The sequence below is a fragment of the Crinia signifera genome, chromosome 6, assembly GCF_055691185.1.
Source record: "Crinia signifera chromosome 6, ASM5569118v1, whole genome shotgun sequence".
In the NCBI taxonomy this organism is placed as follows: Eukaryota; Metazoa; Chordata; class Amphibia; order Anura; family Myobatrachidae; genus Crinia; species Crinia signifera.
The window spans coordinates 108,110,575-108,134,350 of NC_139222.1; the positions used below are offsets into that span (position 1 = coordinate 108,110,575).

At 41.7% G+C, this 23,776-nt stretch overlaps 1 protein-coding gene across 1 annotated transcript in view; it reads right to left on the reverse strand.

The window, feature by feature from the left end:
- Positions 1 to 18,133, reverse strand: part of COL9A3 (collagen type IX alpha 3 chain) — a 63,326-nt gene extending 45,193 nt beyond the window's left edge. Inside the window, exons 1-2 of the mRNA XM_083146788.1 lie at positions 17,047 to 18,133; positions 14,234 to 14,302 (exon numbers count right to left, since the gene is read on the reverse strand). Of these exons, the coding sequence (XP_083002914.1) occupies positions 14,234 to 14,302; positions 17,047 to 17,109 (132 nt within the window). The 5' untranslated portion in view covers positions 17,110 to 18,133. The remainder of the gene's footprint in view (positions 1 to 14,233; positions 14,303 to 17,046) is intronic.
- Between the last annotated feature and the right edge of the window lie 5,643 nt (positions 18,134 to 23,776).

Below are 23,776 nucleotides of genomic sequence, written 5' to 3' on the forward strand. Positions count from 1 at the left end.
ATTTTTCTTACATTGTATTTTGATTTATGTATTCGCAGTGTGGAGATTCTATAGCCCTTATAAGGGCTTGAACCCACGTATGTGCTCGTAGTTAGGACACCCCTCATTGGGTCTTTGCTACCTTTTGCATAGTGGGGATCTCTCTGGAGGTTTTAGCGCCCCTGCTGTATACACAGGGCAGCGTCTCACCCCAGAGATACCACTTAGCAAACTTGCTTATTACATACTGGCCAATCGGTGTCGAGGTCTCTCTGATATTTGCACAGAGAAGACACCCCGAGATAGCCAGATTTGACATAGTCAAGCTGATGCCTGTGATTAGCATAAACACAGCACTCCAAGCAAGTAAATATCCTGAGAGCACATCCTGATACTAAAAAGACGGTAGATTACTCACTTTCTAGGGCATCCACCTATATTCTGTTAACAGGGAGAGATCTGCTTTCACACAGATTGCGATCCACTGTACAGAATTTGGTAGCCCCACACACTGTGCAATCACCACACACGTAAATACAACAATTTGCTCAGCAAACACCTGCCTGCCACCTTATTTTAATGTGCGTAAACCCACCCTTGTATGTCATATGTTTTTAATATTTTCGCAGCCTTTTAGGAATTAATTAATAAAGGTTACATTTTAAAGTTTAGTTTATTTCTTGAGGTGCACCCACTAAAAGGACATTCTTCTCTTTCTTCTTATACGTCTCTAAACCTTGTCCTGAGGTAGCACATCCCTGTTAACACAAATTCAATAAATATATAGGGGTCCATCAAATATACAGTCTTGTGTGATTGACCCCAAAACCCCCTCTCTCTAAGCAACTATCAACCAGTGAGCCTTATATCAGTAGTAGGGAAACTGATGGAAACACTCTTAAAACAAAGAGTTGTAGAATATCTCAAAACCAGCAATTTTACAGGATCCGAAACAGCATGGGTTTACTGGGGGAAGATCATGTCAAACAAATCTTATTTACTTTTTTGACTGGGTGACTAAAGTAATAGATCAAGGTGGGGCTGTAGATGTAGCTTATCTAGACTTTAGTAAAGCTTTTGACACTGTCCCACATCGCAGACTGTTAAATAAACTTGAAAGCTTGGGATTGGATTCTAAGATAGTTGAATGGATAAGAGCGTGGTTGCAGGACAGAAAAGAGAGAGTTGCTGTAAACGGAGTACAGTCAAAGGAGGGAAAGGTTACAAGTGGAGTACCCCATGGATCTGTACTTGGACCAGTGCTTTTTAATATCTTTTTTGGTGATATTGCAATTGGAATTGAGGGTAAAATGTGCCTTTTTGCAGATGACACAAAGGTATGCAACAGGGTAGACACACCAGGAGGGATAAAACAAATGATTGATGATCTAGGTAGATTAGAGGAATGGTCAAGAGCATGGCAACTACAGTTTAATGCCAAAAAATGCAAAATCATGCACTTGGGTCTCAAAAATCCAAAGACTCAATATAGTATAAATGGCACTATAGTGGAAACTACTGAGGAAGAGAGCGATCTAGGTGTCACTATTTCTGGAGACTTAAAGGCAGGTAGGCAATGTAACAAAGCAATGAAGAAGGCAAGTCAGATGTTTGGTTGCATAGGGAGAGGTATCAGCAATAGAAAGAAAGAAGTCATAATTCCACAGTATAGGTCATTGGTACGACCTCATCTAGAGTACTGTGTTCAGTTCTGGAGGCCATATCTCCAGAAGGATATAAATACATTAGAGACTGAACAAAAAAGGGCAACTAAAATGGTGCATGGCCTACATCACAAAACATACCAGGAAAGACTAAAAGATCTTAATATGTATACTTTGGAGCAGAGCAGGGAAAGGGGGGACATGATAGAAACTTTCAAATATATCAAGGGCTTTAACAAGGTACAGGTGGGAGACATTCTTCACAGGAGGAGGAGCAACAGAACAAGAGGACATGCACTGAAACTAGAGGGAAAAAGATTCAGGGGAAATTTGAGGAAGAATAGCCTCCCATCAGAGGTGGTAGAGGCAAATACAGTAGTACAATTTAAACATGCTTGGGATAGGCATATTGATATCCTTACAAAATAAGGATCAAATATGGTTTGAGGTAACATGCTTAAAAAAGGGGCAGACTAGATGGGCCAAGTGGTTCTTATCTGCCGTCAAATTCTATGTTTCTAAGATCTTTCATATAGTGACGTATATAATTACGGGGTGTGTCTAGGTATTCTTACCCAAATTGATAGGACCCTCAGAAATGAAACTAATAATCAGTTTAATAATGGGGAATTGCCCTACGATTTTTGGAGATAGATGGTTGAGGAATCCATTAGGAGATTAATTATTGATCCAGATCCATAATTGAATTTAGAATGAACTCACATTAGAGAAAAATAAAAAGAATACACATATTTTAATCTTTATTTAGCACACTTTAATCACCTTTAGGGGGGTATTCAATCTCCCGACGGGGGAGATGGCTGCGGGGCCCTATTCAATGCTGTCTTCCTCGACAGCATTGAACAGGCTATCAAAAGCAGTCGGGCTCGTTCTGCCAAAAATGGCCGGGAATTGACGAGCTCCCGGACGCAGCTCGTCGATTCCCGCCACTTCTCGCAGCCACGCCCCTTTCGCATCTCGCGGCAGGTGGGTCATTGAATCCCGCCTTCAATTTCTTGGACGAGCAGACCGAGAACAGCTCGACAGCCTTGACCCCACATTGACTAAGTGACCCCTTAGTTGTTTACTTTCACCATTACTTTCATGGCCTTCATAATAATTTTAAAATAATTTTGACAATAAATGTTACGTTTTAACTAATTTTTGTGCCCTTATCTGGATCTCAGTTAATGGTTTCAAAATTGCCCCAAACAGGAATACCTCTTTTTTCTCTTGGCCCTTATTCTGGTTGATTCGGCCGGGCGCGAATTAAGCATGCGTACTCGGGTACTCGGCGCAAAATCTGTTCGCTGAGTGCACGCTCCCTGCCTTTCGAGTGGGGGGTGGAAAAGGGTGTGGGGTGCTGGCCTGGGTCATTAACATATGTGAACGCCCAGCGTTTCATGGGCATTCCCATGAAAACGCTGGGCATACACATGCTAATGCATTCGTCACGTGCGGGTGGTGGACAGCTGACATAATCAGATGTCAGCTGCCTGCCCAATTCCCTGGAATTCTACACGTATATGTACGAGTGGTCTGGACCACCCTTACATATGTGTGTGCCTTCACCATCATTTGATTTGGAGATGGGGGAGGTTTCCACTGGCATGCAAATGGATGTTTATGTAAAACATCCATTCGCATGCCGCAGTTCTGGATAACTCGCAAGGGTGCAAATTTGCGCCCGAGTGAGTCAACCAGAATAAAGGCCCCTGTGTAGTACTATAGTTGTGCAGCCTGGCTGCAGGAACTAAGGCACCAGAGACTTTGCAGTTGTAGCCTCAAGCACCTCCCAGTAGAGACACACCTGTGTTTTTGCTGCTACTCGCCATTAGGGTGTGGATTATTAGATAGACAGTCAATAAGTCAACCCAAAAAGGTCACAAGCAATAGATTGACAGGGTCAAAAGGTTGACATAGGAAAGGTAGACATGGAAAAGATTTTTGTAAAAAAATGTGTAGCACGTATCCTCTCATGGCTCGCTAAACTCGCCATACCTCGGGCTCGGGACCCTATTATATTCTCCCTCTATGCCGATATGGATGGTGAAGTAAGAACAAGCCGGTTAAAAAGAAAATCATGAAAAACTCATGTGTCTATTAAATGTACACCTTTTGACCCTGTTGACCTTTGACTGTTGACCTATTTCGTGATGCCCTTTTTCATGTCAACCTTTTGCATGCCAACCTTGTGGGGTAGACCTATTGACCGTCTATCCAGACACTGTAGATCTATAAACAAGAACCATCCCATTACCTCCCCAAATGGTCTCTAATATCAATTACTTTGCAAATAAATCCTCCCTGCAACTTAGATTCATGCACAGACTGCAAGTAACCAATACAGTGCGAAATTTGGTTTGAGTACATATGTGAATCAGGCTCATAGAAAATACAACATCCAGTATATTTCCAGAGTTAAATCCCGGGTTAAAGTAATTGACTTAGTAGCGGAGTAAAAAATAAATTCTCTTTAAGGAGTCAAAGCATACATTTTTATAATGACCATTGTGATCGAAAGAAAATGGCTCATTGCGCAGCATGCCCCTCGTTCCAGCATAGTAGAAATGACTGATTTTTGTGTACTTCTTTTGAAACTGAACGAGAATATACATATACATACTTGTGACAATAGCAAGGGTGCAAAAAGATACAGCTAGATTAAATTCAGATGGAAAGAATACTGACTTCCTAAATGCCTCCATCGCTGCGGGAGCTACAACGCCGGTACCCTGTATTATACATACTAGATCGCAAACCACGCACTGAGACATGTAGCAAAAACAGTCACAGCTTGCCTATGTAATTGCAGACACACCCCATTACCTCCTCAAATGGCCTCGTCTTGTCTGAATCCGATCACTCTGAAACAGATTCCTCATTGTGAGTGGCATTGCAAAGGTACCGTGGTGCATGTGCACTGCAGCCATCAGTCCAATGTGCCCTGTGCTTCACCTATATTGGCACTTGTGCCATCAAAACTAATCGACACAGGGGGCAGGCGGGTGGTTCCATTAACTTGACTGACTAGTTGCTGCTCAGAGCATCTTACATACAATCCAAGCATCAGCACTGCTCCCACGGCAATAAGGGAGAAGACACAGAGTGTCTCCCCACACAGTGTGGGAGCCCTAAGCTGGAGGGGGGAGTCATGCAGCTGAGAGCAGGAACAGTTGGAAATGCCTCCATTCTGTGCACCTGCAACACCCACACCAAATGAATGTCAGACAGAAACAGTGATTTTCGTTCTCTCATCTCACGGCACACCAAACAAGATTTTAAAATTGCCAAGACGCGCACAGGGAAAAACACATTGGCCCCCACAGGAAAGAAAAAAAATCAAACCTATTGGTCCCTATATGGAAAAAAAAAACAATCACACTGGTTCCCACAGGTAGCAAAAATAAAATACATTGGCCCTCACATGAAAACAAGAGACCAGTGAATAACAGTTGAACTGGTGGTGAAAACAAGAGACCAGTGAATAACAGTTGAACTGGTGGTGGTGGTAGTTGTGGCTATAAACTAGAGTTGACATCTTTAGATCTGGTGGCACATTTGAGAAAAGCTTGTGTGCCACGGCACAGTGGTTGAAAAACGCTGCTATAGAGAATTTGTTTTATTAATTGTATTTGGTTATTTATGGCTGCAACCTGGAGTTGTAAGTAACACTGTTAAAAGTGAGAGCCAAGACTGTGCATGGTTTGCAATATAGCATAGATATTTAACAGAGTTCAAATGCAGTAGGCTGCTGTATAAAGGTGATGACGGGTCTCAGGTGGAGATGGTATATAGCGTCGACAATCATAATGGAAATGTTGACATTGTCATAATGTTGACATATCTAGGAGGGTCAAGGTTACAGTATGTCAACATAATACCAATGGGTTCCAGATGGCTGCCTGGTCAGACAATCAATAGGTTGACACCTAAAGTTAAACATGCCTTAGTTAGATATTGTCAAAAGTTAGACATGCATTAGTTAGATATTGTCAAAAGTTAGACATGCATTAGTTAGATATTGTCAAAAGTTAGACATGCATTAGTTAGATATTGTCAAAAGTTAGACATGCATTAGTTAGACATGTCAACACACTCAATATCCCTACAACCGACTTTTTTTTTTTATAAACAACTTTTTCCTACATTACCGTCCCAGCGGCAAAGCGGGAGAATAGAATAGTGTGCACAGCGTAGCGAGGTACTGTACTTGAAGCATGGGGAGCGCTGCTGTACACTTATACAGTGTCCATGTACACATATTGATTTTCCATGTCGACATTTTACTTGTGTCGTTACTTTTGCCACTGTTGGACTAATGCATGTCCAACTTTCAGTGTCAACCTAATGACTGTCTGACTAGACATGGTCTGTGAGCTATAGCATACCCCTAAAAATAATAACGGTAATTTCAACCTGGTCAATGTCAAAATTAGGAACATGTCGGTATGTTCAAGATTGACATTCCCATGTCAACATAATGAATGGCGAACAAATACAGCACACCCCTGGAGATAGTTGAAGATGTGCATTTGGAAACAAAAATCTATTCTGCATGTCATATATTGAAGTACAGGAGACAGTTAACTGTACATCCACCAGACAGTTATCATTATTAAACTAGGATGAGGCATGAATTGAGGACATATTCAGAGATTATGCCAAATGGGGGGTGATAGCGGAACGGTGAGAACTTCAGTTTAAAACAATCAGTAGATCCAGGCGTGGCACGTGAAATGAGGAACCATTCTATGTCCAGCTCTAGTCACTTCAGGGAGTATTTCGGCATGAACCATGCAACTGCCATGTGAACAGGATGTCAGTATTGGATGAGAGGATCTCAGGTTAGTGCTCTTTGCCATGTGTAGGAGACAAAAAACCAGACTATCTTATTTATTTTACTTATTATCCAAACAAATTTGCAGTTGGATTTTAAAAGGTAATGAGAGTCTCTGGCTTCTGTATAATTTCAGATGTTCGAGGGTTTAAGCAGAAAAGGACAAATGCGTGTGCTGTACACAGAGAAAGCTAAAGGGTTGTTATACTATTTTAGTTAATGCCATGAAGTAGATAGGCACTTGACAATACAGGTTGAGTATCCCTTATCCGAAATGCTCGGGACCATGAGCATTCCGGATAAGGGAATATTCCGGTTTTTGGAATAATTTTTTTTTAGCCATACTTACCTGCCCCTGGTGGGTCCCCGATGGTCCCTCGGCGTCCATGGAGTCCTCCGGCGTCCACCAGCACCGTCTCCAGCGGTCCCAGGAGTGCTTTGCGCAAGTTCCCAGGCGCGCCGGTGACGTCACGGCGCGCACGCGCACTCGCGCAAAGCACTCCTGGGACCGCTGGAGACGCCGGAGAGGATGCTGAAGGCCTGCTATGGACGCCGGAGGACTTGGTAAGTATTAAAAGAGGGTTAGGGTGAAAAAAAAAAAAAAAAAAAAGGGAATTATTCCAAAAAAACGCGGTTTTTGGAATAATTCGGATACGGGATGCCCGGATACGGGATACCTGACCTGTATTAGGTTGGTCACCTATCTCCACATTATAAAGCATACGTAGCAGTAGAAGTAGTAGTAAATAGTAATAATAATAATAATAATAATAATAATAATAATAATAATAATAATAATAATATCATGGTCAAACAACATGAGCCAAGTGGTTCTTATCTACCATCAAATTTTATGTTTCCCTAAATTATAATAATAATAATTTATAAAGCAGCTGGAATTAAAATCACTTTACAAGCATCAAAACCATATAATTACAATTCGAATAAAACAATCAAAAAAGTAGTGAATATAGTGAACATAACAGAAACAGTGATCTTAATGCATAGTATTGCAGCCATTCTGGTAAATAAGTTCTTAACCCAGCCAGTTTGCGTGCGCTAGAGAAGTTATAATAGATGGAATAGGCAATGTGAATTCTGTACAGAAAACAATCGGTCGTAAAAACAATCCGAGCAGGGGGTTGAGAGGGGCGTGAAGGGCTGTTTGGGCTCATTATCATATGCGTACGCTCCGCGTTTCATAGGCGTTCCCCTAAAAATCCCTGCTTTCGCACGGAGAAATGTCCAAGTGGTCTGGAGCACTCGGAGCTGTCTGACCGCTCGGCCGATCATCTGATGGGGGAGGTTTCCACAAATGGGGGAGTTGTTCACATGAAACATCCACTCACAGTCCGTTCGCTCGGCGTCTTACCTCATTCGGACGGTGTGAGCGATCTGTACGGTAGGAGGGGCTAAGAACACTCAGTGGCCGTCCGAAAATACACATCCATCCGAGTCAACTAGAATAAGGGCCCATGTGTGAGATAATCTATACAAGCAAATAAGACATACACAAGTGACTGAGAGGTGTCTATATGATTTGCAATGAATAAATAGATCCATGTGTGATTCATCCCATCGAAGAAAAAAAACATCAGGGGAAGCAATCTGGGGTGCCCTGTGAAGGATTAATCCAGCAGAGAATGTAATTAGCGGTAGTATGAAATCCAGTTGTAGGAGGCTGGTGGAGCACTAAGGTCATGAAGATTTTGTCATAGAGTTTGAATTATTTAAAAGCAGTAATGGTCTACAGTGGGCCTAATTCAGTTTAAGTTGTAGTTTGGCGACAATCCGCAATACAAGAACTCTCAGCAGCAGCGGCATGTGGGGGGCTGCCCAGTACAGATCAATGTCACCCTGCATGCTGGGTTCCGCCATGAAGCCAGGTAGAGGGCTGCCATCTTTTTGGTCGTAGCAGCTGCGTGTGATGTCATGCAGCCACTATGGCCTCCCCACTCGAATACCCCTCTGTTGTCTAAACCTTGCCCCTGCAATGCAGTCAATGCCCAGAAAACACCCCCCGCCAGCCTTTAGACTGCAGTCATATTTTCTGAAATACCAACGCAGTTTACGCAGTTGCAAATGCATGCGCAGATTGCACAAGAACGCAATCAGCCAACTTCGGCCCAATGAGTACCGTTTTTTTGGTCTTTACACCTGAACAAACTTTGATTACACCAGACTGCTATTCTAAGGATTATATATAAAATAACATAGCTGCCACCAGTCCCAAATTCTTAGGGTGATACGTACTACTGACTCTAGCAGATGAATGGGGCTTATTTTCCCTTAATTAGAGAATGATTTGGATACACTTAAGATACAAAAAATATATATTTTCCAAAATAAATAAAGATTATAAAGTGGAAAATAATATTTTAAGTATGTTTGTTATTATCAGTATTTTTGTTAGCTGCATTCTTTTGTAGATTCGGCTATGGATACAGGACTGCTCCTTTGACCCCTTGCCTGCTCTTTTACTTTCACAGGCGACTCCAGGGCACACTCCATTGCAAGCTTTATTAAGTGGTAAGCTCTCTAGAGGTAGCTCTCCTCTACTCATTCAAGCAAAATATGGTGTGAGCTGCATGGGGTTCAGTTTACCGATCTTCCCCCTGACACTCCTTTGTAGCATTCCTGTAGACTTTTTGAATTAACCAATCTATCAGATGGGTCTAGGCTGTCTGGGTTGTCAGTGCAATTGGTCATTTATATTCCGATGTGATTGCAGGATCAGTTTAGTTGCCGAATACATATTTATATAGATTTTTTAAACCAATTTCTGATGCCCGCTCCGCTCAGAAGCTCAGTGTCAACTCACCTCTTGATAATTGACCACAAATTCTCAATGGGATTAAGGTCTGGGGAGTTTACTGGCCATGTACCCAAAATTTACATTTTTTGTTCCTCAAGCGACTTGATTATCACTTTTTCCTTATGACAAGGTGCTCCCGTCATGCTAGAAAAGGCATTGTTTGTCACCAAGATAGTCTTGGATGGTTGGGAGAATTTGGTCTTGGAGGATGTTTTGGTAACATTCTTTATTCATGGCTGTGTTCTTAGGCAGAATTGTGAGTGAGCTCACTCATTTGGTGGAAAAGCGCTCCCACACATGAATGATCTTAGCATGTGTCACTGTTGGCGAGACACAGGACTGATGGTAGCGCTCACCTTTCCTTCTACAGACAAGCATTTTTCCAGATACACCAAACATCTGAAAGGGGATTTATCAGATAAAATAACTGTACCCCAGTCCTTAGCACTCCAATCCTTGTATCTTCTGCAGAATATATGAGTTTCTGATTTTTTGGGGGGATAAGTGGCTTTTAAGCTGCCCTTCTTGACACCAGGCCATCTTCCAAAAGTCTTTGCCTCACTGTGCACTCACACCTGTCTGCTGCCATACCTCAGCAAGCTCTGCACTGATGGTGCCCCGATTCCACAGCTGAATCAACGTCCTGGTTCTTGTTGGACGTTCTTGGGTGCCCTGAAGCCTATTGAATCTATCTCCTTGAAGTTCTTGATTATCCAATAAATGGTGGATTCAAGAGCAATTTTACTAGCACCCCGCACCGCCAATGGATTCAGACTTCATTACATATGGCTCAATGTTTTAACTAAATATTAAAAACTTGTGAAAAATGCATACTGAAACATATGAAACATATAAATTAATTAAAATTGTTGTAGGAGGAGGCTCTGGAGTGCACTAATGGAATGTTATAAGCATCTTGCATGTCCTTCAAAAGTGTTACAAATGTCTGCTTTGTAATGATAAATTACCAGACATGGGAAAATTCTTTTGTGGCAAATTATTAAAATAATTTAATCTTGGCTCAGCATATGCAATAATATTTTGCCACATTCAGCAGTATTATGGTGCTGTTACAAGCGTGACCTATCACATCATCATGGGGCAGATGTATTAAGCCTTAACAAGAGATAAATGCAAGGGTGATAAAGAGAGATAAACATCCAGCCAATCACATCCCAACTACCATGTTACAGGCTGTGTTTGAAAAAGTCAGTAAGGAGCTGATTGGCTGGACGTTTATCTCTCTTTATCACCCTTGCATTTATCTCTTGTTAAGGCTTAATACATCTGCCCCCATGTCAGCAATAGAGTTCAGTGATTCAACATTAACTATTGTTTTACATTTTCTAGTTGACTATTGGGTACTTGTTTCCTAGCACGGCGCCCATCGGGTCCCATTGCATACCTACACTTAAGATATGCGATTGGACCCGACGGACCCGATTTTCTGGCTTTTTTTCCAGACAAATGTAATATCGGGTCCATCGCATGCCATTATAATGGCATACGATGCGACTGACGCGACGACCTGATTTTACATTGTAAGCATTGTATGTAATGTTAAATTCCTAGGTAAAATCGGGTCCATTGTATGCCATTATAATGGCATACAATGCGACCAATGCGATGGACCCGATTTTACATAGGAACCAATGTTAAATGGCCCCCCATACCCAACTTTTGATTGTATACCCACCCTGATGGGTAATTTCTATGTGAAATGCCCCCCCATTGTTAACGCCACCCCACGATGAACGCCAGCCCGAAGCGTGGCGAGCGCAGCGAGCCCGCGAGGGGCGGTGGTACGCGCTCGCCCGCGAGGGGCGGTGGTACGCGTCCTCTGACCTTTTCATATACCCACTATCCACTTCGGCGTGAATTTGATTTTATATAGTGTGGTGAGCGTAGCGCGCCACCGAGCCCAAAGCATGGCGAGCACAGCGAGCCCCGCGAGGAGACGCGTAATACGTCTGAAGTAATGCGCATCCGCTCGCCACGCTTCGGGCTCGGTGGCTCGCTACACTATATAAAATCAGCTCCACGCCGACGTGGATAGTGGGGGTATGAAAAGGTCGGAGGACGCGTACTGCTGCGCTCACCACGCTTCGGGTTGGCATTCATCGTGGGGTGGCATTTGACCCATCAGGGTGGTTATGCAATGAAAATTGGGGTCTGGGGGGCATTTAACATTGGGTACAATGTAAAATCGGGTCTCAGGGACCATTTAACATTGGTTCCAATGTAAAAAATCTGGTCGGTCGGGTCAATCGCATTGCATGCAATTTGGTTGCATGCGATGCGATTGACCCAATTTATTGCAACCCGATTGCATACAATTAAAATCGGTGGCGCCGTGCTATTAAACAAGTACCGACTATTGTTGAAAACTTTAATCTGCATACTTTTTGTACACATGCCAAGTGCTTTTTGTTATCATATTAAATACATTTACAAGTTTAAATTCCATTTAATTTAATTTAATTTGACACAGGATTTCAACTGAATAGGTTTGCATGCAATCAGATTATATGAGAATGCTCAATCAGTGGACAACTGGAAAAGTCCTAGGGGGAAATATAAAAGGATGAGAGATTCAGAAAGTAAGAGATTTGATAAGAAATCTCCAGGTTTTTTAAAGTGGCAATCATTTACACTGCAAAACTAGTTTTATTTTGACGTGTAAATGATTGCCACTTTAAAAAAAACCTGAAGATTTCTTATCAAATCTCTCACTTTCTGAATCTCTCATCCTATTCAGCCTTAGTGATGAATGGAGACCTCATATACTTCTTTTCAGAACCGACTTACATAATTGTATAACAGCTACACACATTAGGTATACACAAAGGAGCCGAGATGGTTGGGTACTGATTACCTGAGTATAGGCTTATTGGAGTATGGCCAAGTCTCCCCAATTTGGTATTGCTCCCCACCCATTGGTTTTAAGCCAGGTGCTTAAGCCTCAGCACTTGCTTCTGATGTGCCTGACTTAGAATAAGCCCCAGTATCTGAGCACAATTTGGATGTCAATTTGAACATGAACTAGTTGTTGCACCTTACTAAGGTCTTGTTATTGTGGTCAGTAGAAGACAGCAAACAAGTCTAAAGTTGCCATATTTACCCTGCATTTACGATAATGGCTCTATCGATCTCAGCTGCACATGCTATAACAATGTGGCAGTTGCCCAATACTACCTAGGATATGCCATTTGTGTAGTGTATGGCCAACATCCCAGCAGATGTTAATAAGAAATAATAAAGATAATATTCTATACCAGCCTTTCCACACAGCCTTAATGCCGAGTGTACACTCTAACGTGATCACTAAGTAATCCACATTGTTTTCTTTTTTCAAACCAAGCCTGTAACTTCACAGGTAGGAGCTGATTGACCGGTGATAAAAACCAGACAGTTTATCACTTCACCGAGCTTAATAATTCTACCCCTCAATATCATGTGTACACACTATGAAATTGCTCCAACTCTTACTATGCATCTGTCCTAATTATTGAAAGGGAGATTTAGGTATCTACAGCCACAAATAGAAGAAGATCTGTCAGCATATCGGTCGTCAGACTGTACACACTGTAAAATGTATTACTGTGACCAGATTTATCTCTATTTTAATCTTGCTTGAATATCCAGTCATGCACTGAGACTGAGCTATCTGTAATAAATGGTTATTGTCTACGCATTATAGAATTCTCAGCTGATCTGACAGATAACTGCATAGTGTGTCCCAACATACACCTGCACAAAACTCCAAACAAACCATAAGCATGTAACCAAATATCAAACAGTGAAACCCGCAAGTCTTTCTTTCAATAGGAACTCATGCAGAAGCACTCCATATGACTGTGTTTGGTCCTACACTTAGGAATTGGGAGTATGTTCATACAGTGTATGTAATACTTCCAAATGTTCAAATATGTTGCATTTTTATACAAATACACCAGTTTGGCTGTTTAAAAGGTAAATAATAAATAAAACAGGTGATTATAATAATTGATTGTAATATATGTATTTAATATGTTGCATCCGTTATACGTCACTACGTAGGGGGAGTGTCTCTGTCACTCATCCAGACTGCCCCATCTTTACAAGTGGCTATGCAAATAGATGATGATGAGGTAAATGGGGGTGGAGTTTTGCTTTACACAGACCCCTCCCCCTCAGCATACTAAGTACAGTATCCTAACACAGGAAAAGGAATGTGATTGTTTAGGAACCCTTTATAGAATTTGTCATGACAGGATGAGGAATAAGAGACCACCAATGAGACATGCCAGAGAACATAAAGATCAAATTGGATGACTTGGAGAGGCGCAAAAGTAATTTGCCAGGGTGGAATAGTGTATGAGCTGTTGTGTCAGTATGGATTGTCCTTTGTATAGTGGTGTGTTTCCTGTTGGTTAGATTTAGACTAAAACACACTGACATTTAATAGCTTGAGGTTGCAGTTTAAATTCAGAAAAAAACTGTGTAGCTGATTGCCTTCATTTTGGCACCGTGTTTAAATAGAAAAATAAATAAATGTACAGACAGTCTTTTAGAGATCCAGATGACAGTAAGATGAGAGACATGTTCGGTAGAGACTGAGGCTCTTAGTAGGAAGCAGTGCTGGGCATGCAGAGACTGCAGTACACAAAAAGCTCTGTGCGTACTCTGGTCCCTCCTGGCTGGAGGCTGGGAGGGGTGGGGGCTGCTCAGGGTACACACAGAGCATCCTTTATATTCCACTGAATAAACACACTCTCTAGCACACAGGAATTCATTTAACCAGTTACCTGCCCCAGCAACACATTGTCAATGGACATACTGAATCCACTGCAGCTGTGACGGGGTTAATCTTTCTATTGCTCCTGTGCGTACTGATGTTGCCTTACTCAGTGTGGCTACCTTTCAGTCAAACAGTCCCCCCTCCCCATTACTTACATCTATTCCATCCTTGCCCGGTATTCCAGGGGGTCCCGGAGGACCTGCTGGTCCTGGTGGTCCAGCTCTCTGTATAAAGGATAGACAAAGAGAGGGTGTCACTTATAGACAAAGTTCTAAAAATAGAACAGCTACAGATACAGGGAATATCACATAGGGTCAGAGTACAATCACAATGGATGGAATGTAAGGACATTGCTTGTGATGCAATAATTGTTTTCTGATTGGGTCAAACAACAGCACAAAATAAATACACAATGGAGTATTCAAGAATGTCCCTAATTCAAGTCAGATCCTTAAGGTCACCTCATATGTCAGGCAAAAAAAATAGATTGCAAGTCTACTAGGTTATATCTCTAAAAATTGTATGTACAGCAGAGTAGATAGACTAATATATAAATGAATATTCAAAACTCAAATGGTTAATTAATTTAATTATTAATTAATCTAATTCAATTAAAATGGTTAATTAATGTATACCAAGTGATATGCAACATAGCAAACAAAAAAAACATATTCCGACTCGTGCAAATAAATTCTGTAATTAACATTCATTTATTGCTGGATTTGGACTTATTAGTTCAAAGGAGAAAGTATGGCATAAAATATTTATTAAAATGTCCCAATTCTTTCCACAGATGTATTATTTGTTGCATAACAAAGTGTTGGGAGGGATTACCAAGTCACCATGTTTCTTACAGTATATGTGACTAAAGTAAAGAACATCTGATATGAGATTTCCAGAATAAATGCTGTGCCCTAACAGTCCTATAAAGCATCATATAATAATATTTGAACCTGAAATCAACCATGTTAAAACATTATGGGGGTGTTTATCAAAGTTTGGGAAGAGATACAATGGGAGAGGTAAAATACCAGCCAATACGCATTTGCTTTACATTTTGCAGGCTGTTTGAAAATGTACAGGTAGTGACTGATTGGTTGGTACAGTAGTTTATATCTTACAAAATTATATCTCTCCAAGCTTCAATAAATAAATACCCCCCCCCCCCCCAACTGATCTGACCTTTCATGATTATAAGCCATACTGTATGTTGGTATGAATACATTCATATATAATTCCCACTTGCTACTCCTCATGTTCTGCTGCCTATATGCAATCTTAGATGAGTATCTCACACTACAGGGCTTATAACCAAGCCTTCATGACATTACTAACTTGTAAATCCACAGTAGCTAGTAGTTTCATCACATCAATAATCATAAATAAAGGGTCTTCTGAAGTATTATAATACTGGATTGTAAGGTATGTGCACATGGGTAGAACCTTATAGCGATAGACAGTAATCTTTGAACACTATGGGGGGAATTTACCAGGATATGAGATGTATTTCACATGATTATCTATATCTATGGGCAACCAATCAGATATATTATCTTCTAGAAGGTGCTAAAAAAATTAGAAGTAGTTTCTTATTGGTTGCCCACAGCAACATCCCCTGTGAAATACAACTCACATCTTGGTAAATGTCCCCCTACATGTCTCATCAGCACTGTTCAGGATATGTTCTGCCATAATATAGCAAGAAAAAAACACCCAAAAAACCAGTAATACCATTGAATAAATCTATGACTAAATGAAAAAACCACAGCTCCAATTCCCAAGGCCTCGTTTACAGAACTTCAGTTCTTATTTGACATAATAGATATTCTAGTCTTGTAGAGTTACTGTGCAATACATAAGATAACTTTTTTAGGTTGTTTGCAGACTGTGACTGCGCAGTGAGGAATTCCAGCATAAACTAACATTAGACGTCCAGAATGTCCCCAGGTGAACGCACAAACGCTGCAGTGTCTGAGCAGCAGGAAGGATAAAGCTCATGTGTAGCAAAACCTAGGATGTGTTTACATAGCTGAAATACAGCTATTGATGGGCAAAGATTTCTCAGAGGGAATGTGGGTTATAATGGTCAGCATACCGGCAGGAATATAAGGGTGTCTTTGTTATCAAGGGAGGAATAATTGTCCAATCACTGACACTATAGAAAAGGGGAGGCTAAGGTAGAATAAGGCACTAAGGTGACTGTATAGAAGCCAAAATCAAGCATATATTGAAAAAGATCTTAAAAGCTATATACTGTTTTTGCTGAATATCGGTTTAAAAATAGATAATTTCCGATATTAGGGGGAGAAGGTTATTTACTAATGCATTGAGAGAGATAAAGTGATATCAGCAATACAGAACTAACCTATCAGCTCCTGTCTTTTTAAACAAAGTCTATAAAATAACAGTTAGAAGCGGATTAGTGATTTATATCTTTCCACTTTATCTCCCTTCATGCTTTGATAAATAACCCTCCAGGTGTCAAATCCACACTATTGCACACATCAGTGGTTCTTTAACATGTTGTTTTATTGTAAAGTATCCTAGACTGGGAACTAATTTAACATTTTCTATCCAGAAAGAGACAAACCGTAAGAAATATATATCTCATGGGGCCATAAAACTCCCCTCTGGGCTTATACACTGGTTTCTGCGTCAGAATGTGGCAAGAATGGAAGACACAGAGGTGCTGAATTCACACCTCACTGAGATATATAGCACATCGTAGAACAAACATAAAGATGCTCTACCGTGAAGAAATACTGGCAACTTTAATGCAAATTTTGAAAAATGTACATCAGTCATGTGGGCACATTAGTCTTCGCTGAAAAGTAAAGATCTGACACCAAGATTTTCTGAGGTAACCTGAACAAATCAGAATAAGGACAACACAAGTGACACAAAATGAGTATGTATAATGTGAAAAAATAAGGTGAAGTCAGTGAGACAGAAACAGAACATGGCTTACCTGCCCTTGGGATGTTACTAGATGGATTATTAAAAGGAACCCAAGAGCTGGGAACCTGGCCATATTCACCCGGAACCTTCTCCCCTCAGCTGTTACGAACTGACCTAATGTCCCCCTCTCGGCTGGATTGGAGCCCCTGAGTGAGGGGTGTCTGACTTCAGATGAACTTCAGTCTGCTGGTCCGGAGAAGTGGAGAGCAAGGGGGCTTCTGAGTGGTAGAGGTGGAGAAAGCATGCATGAAGGGAGGGAGAAAACCTGGGACCCACCTATGAATGAGGGTACTCATTAGCACTAATGATTGGCAGCTGCAATAACTGGAATGCAAGGAATAGCAGGGGTAAGAGAGAGAGGTGGGAACCTGGGATGTTTCAGAGCCCACCTCCTTCTACTTTCATCATTCTCAGACACACACTGGACCATAGGAAGAGAAACATCACCTCAAAATCCTCATACAAAACAAATTTAACTTCCAAATTCCCTGGCAGTCAAAAACTTATAATAACAACTTTAAATGAAACATATTTTTTTATATGATATATGATAATTATATTGCTAAGTATATAGAATACTAAAGTTACAGGACCTTTCTGTAGATACTAGTAATAAATATGGGAAATTTCCCAAAAGCTGAATACATCTGACAAGAATTCAGATGTAGCATTACAAAGCTCTTAGTGAAAATATGGCATTTACAAGTATTCAGTGAACAGGAGAAAATGATACGTTTACATACACTTCACTTGCATGCGCATAAATATTACCGGGATGAGGTCAATAGGTCGGCAGTGTCTAGGTAGACAGTCAAAAGGTTGATCACTATTGGTCGACAGTCAAAATTTGACACATGAAAAGGGCTGACATGCTGTAGGTCATCATGGTCAAAGAGTCGAAACAAGCAAAAGGTCGACATGAAAAAGGTTGACATGGGTTTTTTTTAAACCGACTTGTTCATACTTTACCATCCCAGTAAGCATAGATGGAGAATAAAATAGAGTACAGAGCGCAGCAAGCCATACGGTACACTCACGGTATCAATAAAGACATTAAAATGTTTTTCCATGTCAACATTAGTCATGTGTCGACATTTTGGACTGTCGACCAATAGTAGTCAACCTTTTAACTGTCTATCTAGACACTGTTGACCTAAGAACCCATACCAATAATACCCACAATCTTGCTTGCAAGAGTTTACAGTGTATCTTTTGACTACACAGGAGGCGGTCATTTTGTGTGCCGGACCAATATTTAACCAAGTAAAAAGCTAGGAAATAATGACACCACAAGCCTCAGAGTTCGGGGGCCTTGTGGGATACCGGACGAACTCTGAGATTTTTTAAAGGGGGAATCATTTACAGGGTAAAACCATGCCTTGTAAATGATTGCCCCTTTAAAAAAAATATATAGTTTTATTCGGCATACCACACAAAATAGATGTTTTACATTGAGCCCAAGATGTGCCAGCATGGCTAAATTGAGACAAATGTTTGGGTTGAGGTTCCCCACTTACATTTTGACTGAATAACATGAACTCAACTATTTATTTGTAAAATGATTAATTGGTAAGTATTTATTAATGCAAAAATATCACTCACAACCAAAATGTTGACATGGAACATGAGTTTTCCCCTATAGTTTTGGTGTCAATGTTGACACCTGAGTGGGTGGACCCCCATTTAGTGTAGCGCTCGCCGTGCTTCCCAATGATGTGGATGTTAAAGCATGAAATAGTCCAAAAATTGTGAAAAACTCATGTTGACCTTTAGCCAATGTCAATTTAGTGCAGAGGTAGCAATTCTAGTCCTCGAGAGCTACCAACAGTTAACGTTTTCCAGATCTCCTCACAGAATCACAAGTGAAGTATTTAGCTCCACCTGTGGATCTTTTAAAATGTTATTAATGAGTGCACCTGTGAGGTGAGCTGAAAACATGAACTGTTGGTAGCTCTCGAGGACTGGAGTTGGCTACCTCTGATCTAGTGCATGTTGACCTTTTGCCAATGTCAATGTAGTGCATGTCGACCTATTGACTACCTAGACAATGGGCGGTATTCAATGAGAATACCTGCGAGGTGCAGCGAATCCTTTTTAGGATTCGCTGCACATTCGCCACGTTCCGGAGCCGGTGGACTCCGGTATTCAACATGTCAGGGGCTCGCTGCCCCTGACTGGCGAATATGAGCTCCTGCGGCGTATGCCGCAGGGAGCCTGAGGACGGTGGCAGGCAGAGAGATGGAAGTCTCTCTGCCTAGCCCAGAACGTTTGTGGGGGTTAGGTGGGCTCCCCGGGCGCCAGCAGGGGACCTATATTCACTATACCCGATCGTAACGATCGGGTGCAGTGAATATATGAATATGTAATGAGCGGCTCGGCTCAGGCGCCCCCTGCTGGCTGCTGTGTAAAAAAAAAAATATATATATATTTTTTTTAATTAAATATATATTCATGTGCTTACAGCACATGAATAAAAGTAGCATGCCCCTCCTCAGAATAAAATTCCTGATTTTTTTACACCAAATGTAAAAAACAAAACACTTTATTTTAAAAGTTCACATTCCACTTCTCCATAAAAAGATAGCGATTGCTACTCGGTGAATCATGGCGAAAAAAACCTTCAAATGTATTCGCCATGTGGTCATTGAATAGGGTGATTCACCGTTTTAGTCAAAAATTCGCCAAACAGCACAAATTCGCCATAAAAACATGGCGAATCAGGCTCATTGAATACCGCCCAATGTCTGTGAGGGTGTGGTACAGGGGTCCGACAGTCGGGATCCCGACAGTCATTATCCCGACTGTCCGGACCCAGACAGCATGGTGAGCGCAACTAAGCCCCTTGCGGGCTCACTGCGCTCGCCACACTGCGGGCACGGTGGCTCGCTACGATTGCCACCTATTCTATTCTCCCTCTATGGGGGTCGTGGACCCCCACAAGGGAAAATAGCAGGCGGCCGTCGGGAACCCTGCTGTCTGTGTTCTGACAGTCAGGACCCCGTCCGGCACCAGTCTGTGAGCCATCCAGATATCCCAAGTGATACACCATCCAAAAAATACATTGTGACTGAATACATACCTTTTATATTTTGGAATCGTCTACACTCCTACACACACCTCCATTGTGGCCTCCTACGAACAAGGGTATAAATTTAGTAAGAGTGACGATTGCAGCCAATCCGCTGTATGACCGGATTGGCAGAGATTGTCCCAAAAATACGAGCGGAGAATACAGAAAAAGAAAGATGCTGTATTCTCAGGATTCGTACTTTCCAATGTCAAAGTCAGCATCGCACAAATCAGTCAGATACATTTGAAGCTGCCCTGTGTAAAAGATAGGATAAATAAATCATTTTAAAAACCGGCATGTCGTCACCTCTGCCCAGCAATTATCAGCCTGGGCTCATTCAGCTGGTCCTGTTTGCAGAAATACAGGGAAAAAAAAAACTGGGGTCCCTATAAACAGGGCCGTCATCAGAAATCTTGGGGCCCATTATACTGATATCTCTGCCCCCCCCCCCCCCCCCATATTTTTTTTTACAATGAATGTGTTTTTATTATTGGGAAAAATTAATATTCACTATGCAACATAATAGGGCACGGCAGATGGGAGGGGGCAGTATTGTGTTGTGTGATGTCACTTAACGCATTAGTACTGTTAGCCGGACAGGTGACCAGACCGAGGGGGTTACTGGATTGGGGTCCATGTAAGTTTCCTTCCAGGAACACAGGCGGGCAGGCATCACCTTTATAAACCATGGTTGGGGCTGCCGCAGCCATGCTTACAGCCATTGAGCCTCCCAGAGCCTTGAGGCCCAGTACGAGTGTCCCCTTTGACCCTCCTGTCATTAAACAGCCAGCGGTGTCATGCCACAACCAGGGATAGTTACATAAGGTCCCCCGGCCAACGCATGAGCACCCTGGCCGTTTCGAATCAGGGTTTGCACATGTGCAGAAATGCGTATGAGCAAACCCCGACCAACAAGGCAGGGGCTGAATTCGGTTCACTAAAAGTGAACCAGAATTGGCCCCTATGTGTATAAAGCTGCCCATACACGGTCCGTTTAACGGATCCGTTTGGGACTTAAACAGCACACATCGGATCGGATCGCATCCCTTGTGCATGCAGTGTGCCTAGTACAAAAAGTATGTGCAGCTCATACTTTTTGTACCATACTATGTGATGCGCGGGAGCGCGCTTCGCATAGTACAGAACGGATGCCGGTGAACGGCTCAGTGTATGGGCAGCTTAAGAGGCACTACTATGAGCATTATACACTAGGGCGGAGTGAAAAAATTGAAATTGAGAAATTCAAAATTGGCTAGTCTGGAAAAGTTGTGACTTGACCTGAATAAGAAACGTGCAAATGCATTTTGATCTGAGTCAACATCATCTGTTCTGGTAAGAGGCCTAAAGTTTCATTTTAGGTGAAAACAACGAAACCTATGAAGAAGCTTCGATCTAGTTCAAATTATGTCAAGATGTCTTAGAGTGGTTTATTAATATACTTTAGCATAGTAAAAAAAAAAAAAAAAAGTACGAGTGACTGACTTTGGCAGGAGAAAAAAGCCTGGTACTTGTTTCCTAGCACGGCGCCATCGATTTCAATTATATGACATTGGGTCGGAAAAATCAGAGACCAGGTCTCTGTGCGCTGTGGCAGAAGGACCTCAGGACAGCTGGCTTTTTTCTCTCCTAGAGCTGTTTTACCTATGGTGAACCCCCTTGATAAAGATCCCGCACTGGGATCGAAACGTCGGGACAGTTTGAAAAAACTGACAGCTTCACTTGGTATGTTAAAAACCTTTTTTTCAATCCTTTATTTTGCAATAAATGTAAAAGTTTTTTAGATAAAAACTTGGTGGCGAGTGCTCATTTCCTTCATTGGAGACTTGAACTATAGTTGGCACACTGCGGTGTGACCATTTGGGCACCCCTCACGCTGACCACCGGTAAGTGCGAGTGCGGGTACTACTTTGTGTGTATATATATATATATATATTTATTTTATTACACAGAGAAGCCTGCACAGAGCTGACTGATCCGTGCAGGCTTCAGGCAAATACGCTGCAAAAATGTGGTCTATTTGTCATTCATATTTACTGCTTAATTGTAAATTTGCCGGGCCCGGCCGTGTATGACATTTGGATGGGTATGAAGGAGTACATTCGTACCCATCAGACCTTAACTTGCTATTTGGTATGCACACAGTTTGAAAAGACACATTTTATGAAGGACCACAATAAGTTTACATCCATATCCGCATGAGCTCCAAAACACTAATTCAGCCAATAAAATGGCTGAGCTACTTTCACCATACATAAATGACATTGCTTGCTACTTTGTTTAATGTGCTTTGGAATTATATTTACCATTGGCAGCTGCTGCCCATGGGCTTAAGAGCATACCACACTTTGCATGGCGGGGGGGTGGTTAGCACATATAAAAGTACATGCAATGTGGTATGTAATATATGTATGTGCTGGCTATCTTTTCAAAGCCACCACTGGACCCAGGATGCAGCAGAAAGTGGCTGTATGTTTTGTAATCCGTCCCCTAGACTCCTATTGGCTTGTTTCACAGGAGTCTTTAAGCAGGCTTAGAAGGAGAAGTAAAGCCAAATGTTGGATCCCTGGTGCCACCGTGGTTGTAAAATGCACAGCGCGGTTGATCCCAGAGGATAGGCAGCTAATGCATATATTACATTTTTTTTATGTGCTAACCACCGTCTCTACCATGCAAACTGTGGTATGTGCTATAGATCATGGGCAGCAGCCGCCATACACACTAGATCACATGACCGTGCATTTTTTTCCCCAACAACCGCAGGCCTAAACATTCATCAAAAAAAGAAACATTGTTCCCAGAAAAGCCGCACATCCCTGCCTCACTGGCTTAAAGCTTGGTACACATAAGACAATATTTTTTTACTATAAGGTATGAAATAGCACCTGTCGGCACACCCCCAAAAAAGTGAAAAACTCATTGCGACCTTCATAGGGGCGACTTAGTGATCGTATCCCTTGACCATTATGCTAAATGAAAAAGACTGGATGATGGCTATACCTTATCTTTACTATGGGACAATCCTGCTGACTTGAATTGTCCTTTTGGACACTTTGTGTAACGGGCTGCAAAACTAGCATTTTATTGGGACTACAATGCTAGAAAGATAATGTTGTAATCAAGATACTACATGCCACTGTATATAGTCTATTCTCTTTTATTATTAATAAAAATTCAGTTTTCAGAATAAAAAAAAGAAATGAAGTGAAATACACTCTATACAACACCACACAGGTAATCGTACAGATAGCACTTTTCCAGGAAAACCCTGGCATGTCTTACCCTCCTCCCCACAAAATCTCCCACTTTCCCAGTACCAGCCTTCAATGATGGGAACAATAATGAAGGATACTTTTTTGTGAGGCAGATTAGAGGGGGGGGGGGCACACACAATTATATGCATGGAAATGGCCATGAGCATCGTCATCAGCAACAGCTCTGCATCGGACCACTCTTGCGCAGACACACCCATACCGCACTTGGGCATACACTGCCATTTCCCTCCTCCTGTCATTCGCACATATTGGCTTTTCTGTTCTATATTCTTCTCTTTTCTGACTGTGGGCTGACAATGTTCAAGGTTATTTATTTATAAACATTCAATACAAATTCCACACCAATTGTTAGCTTTCAAAAACAACATGCACAAATAAATGCAATAAAGAACACGACA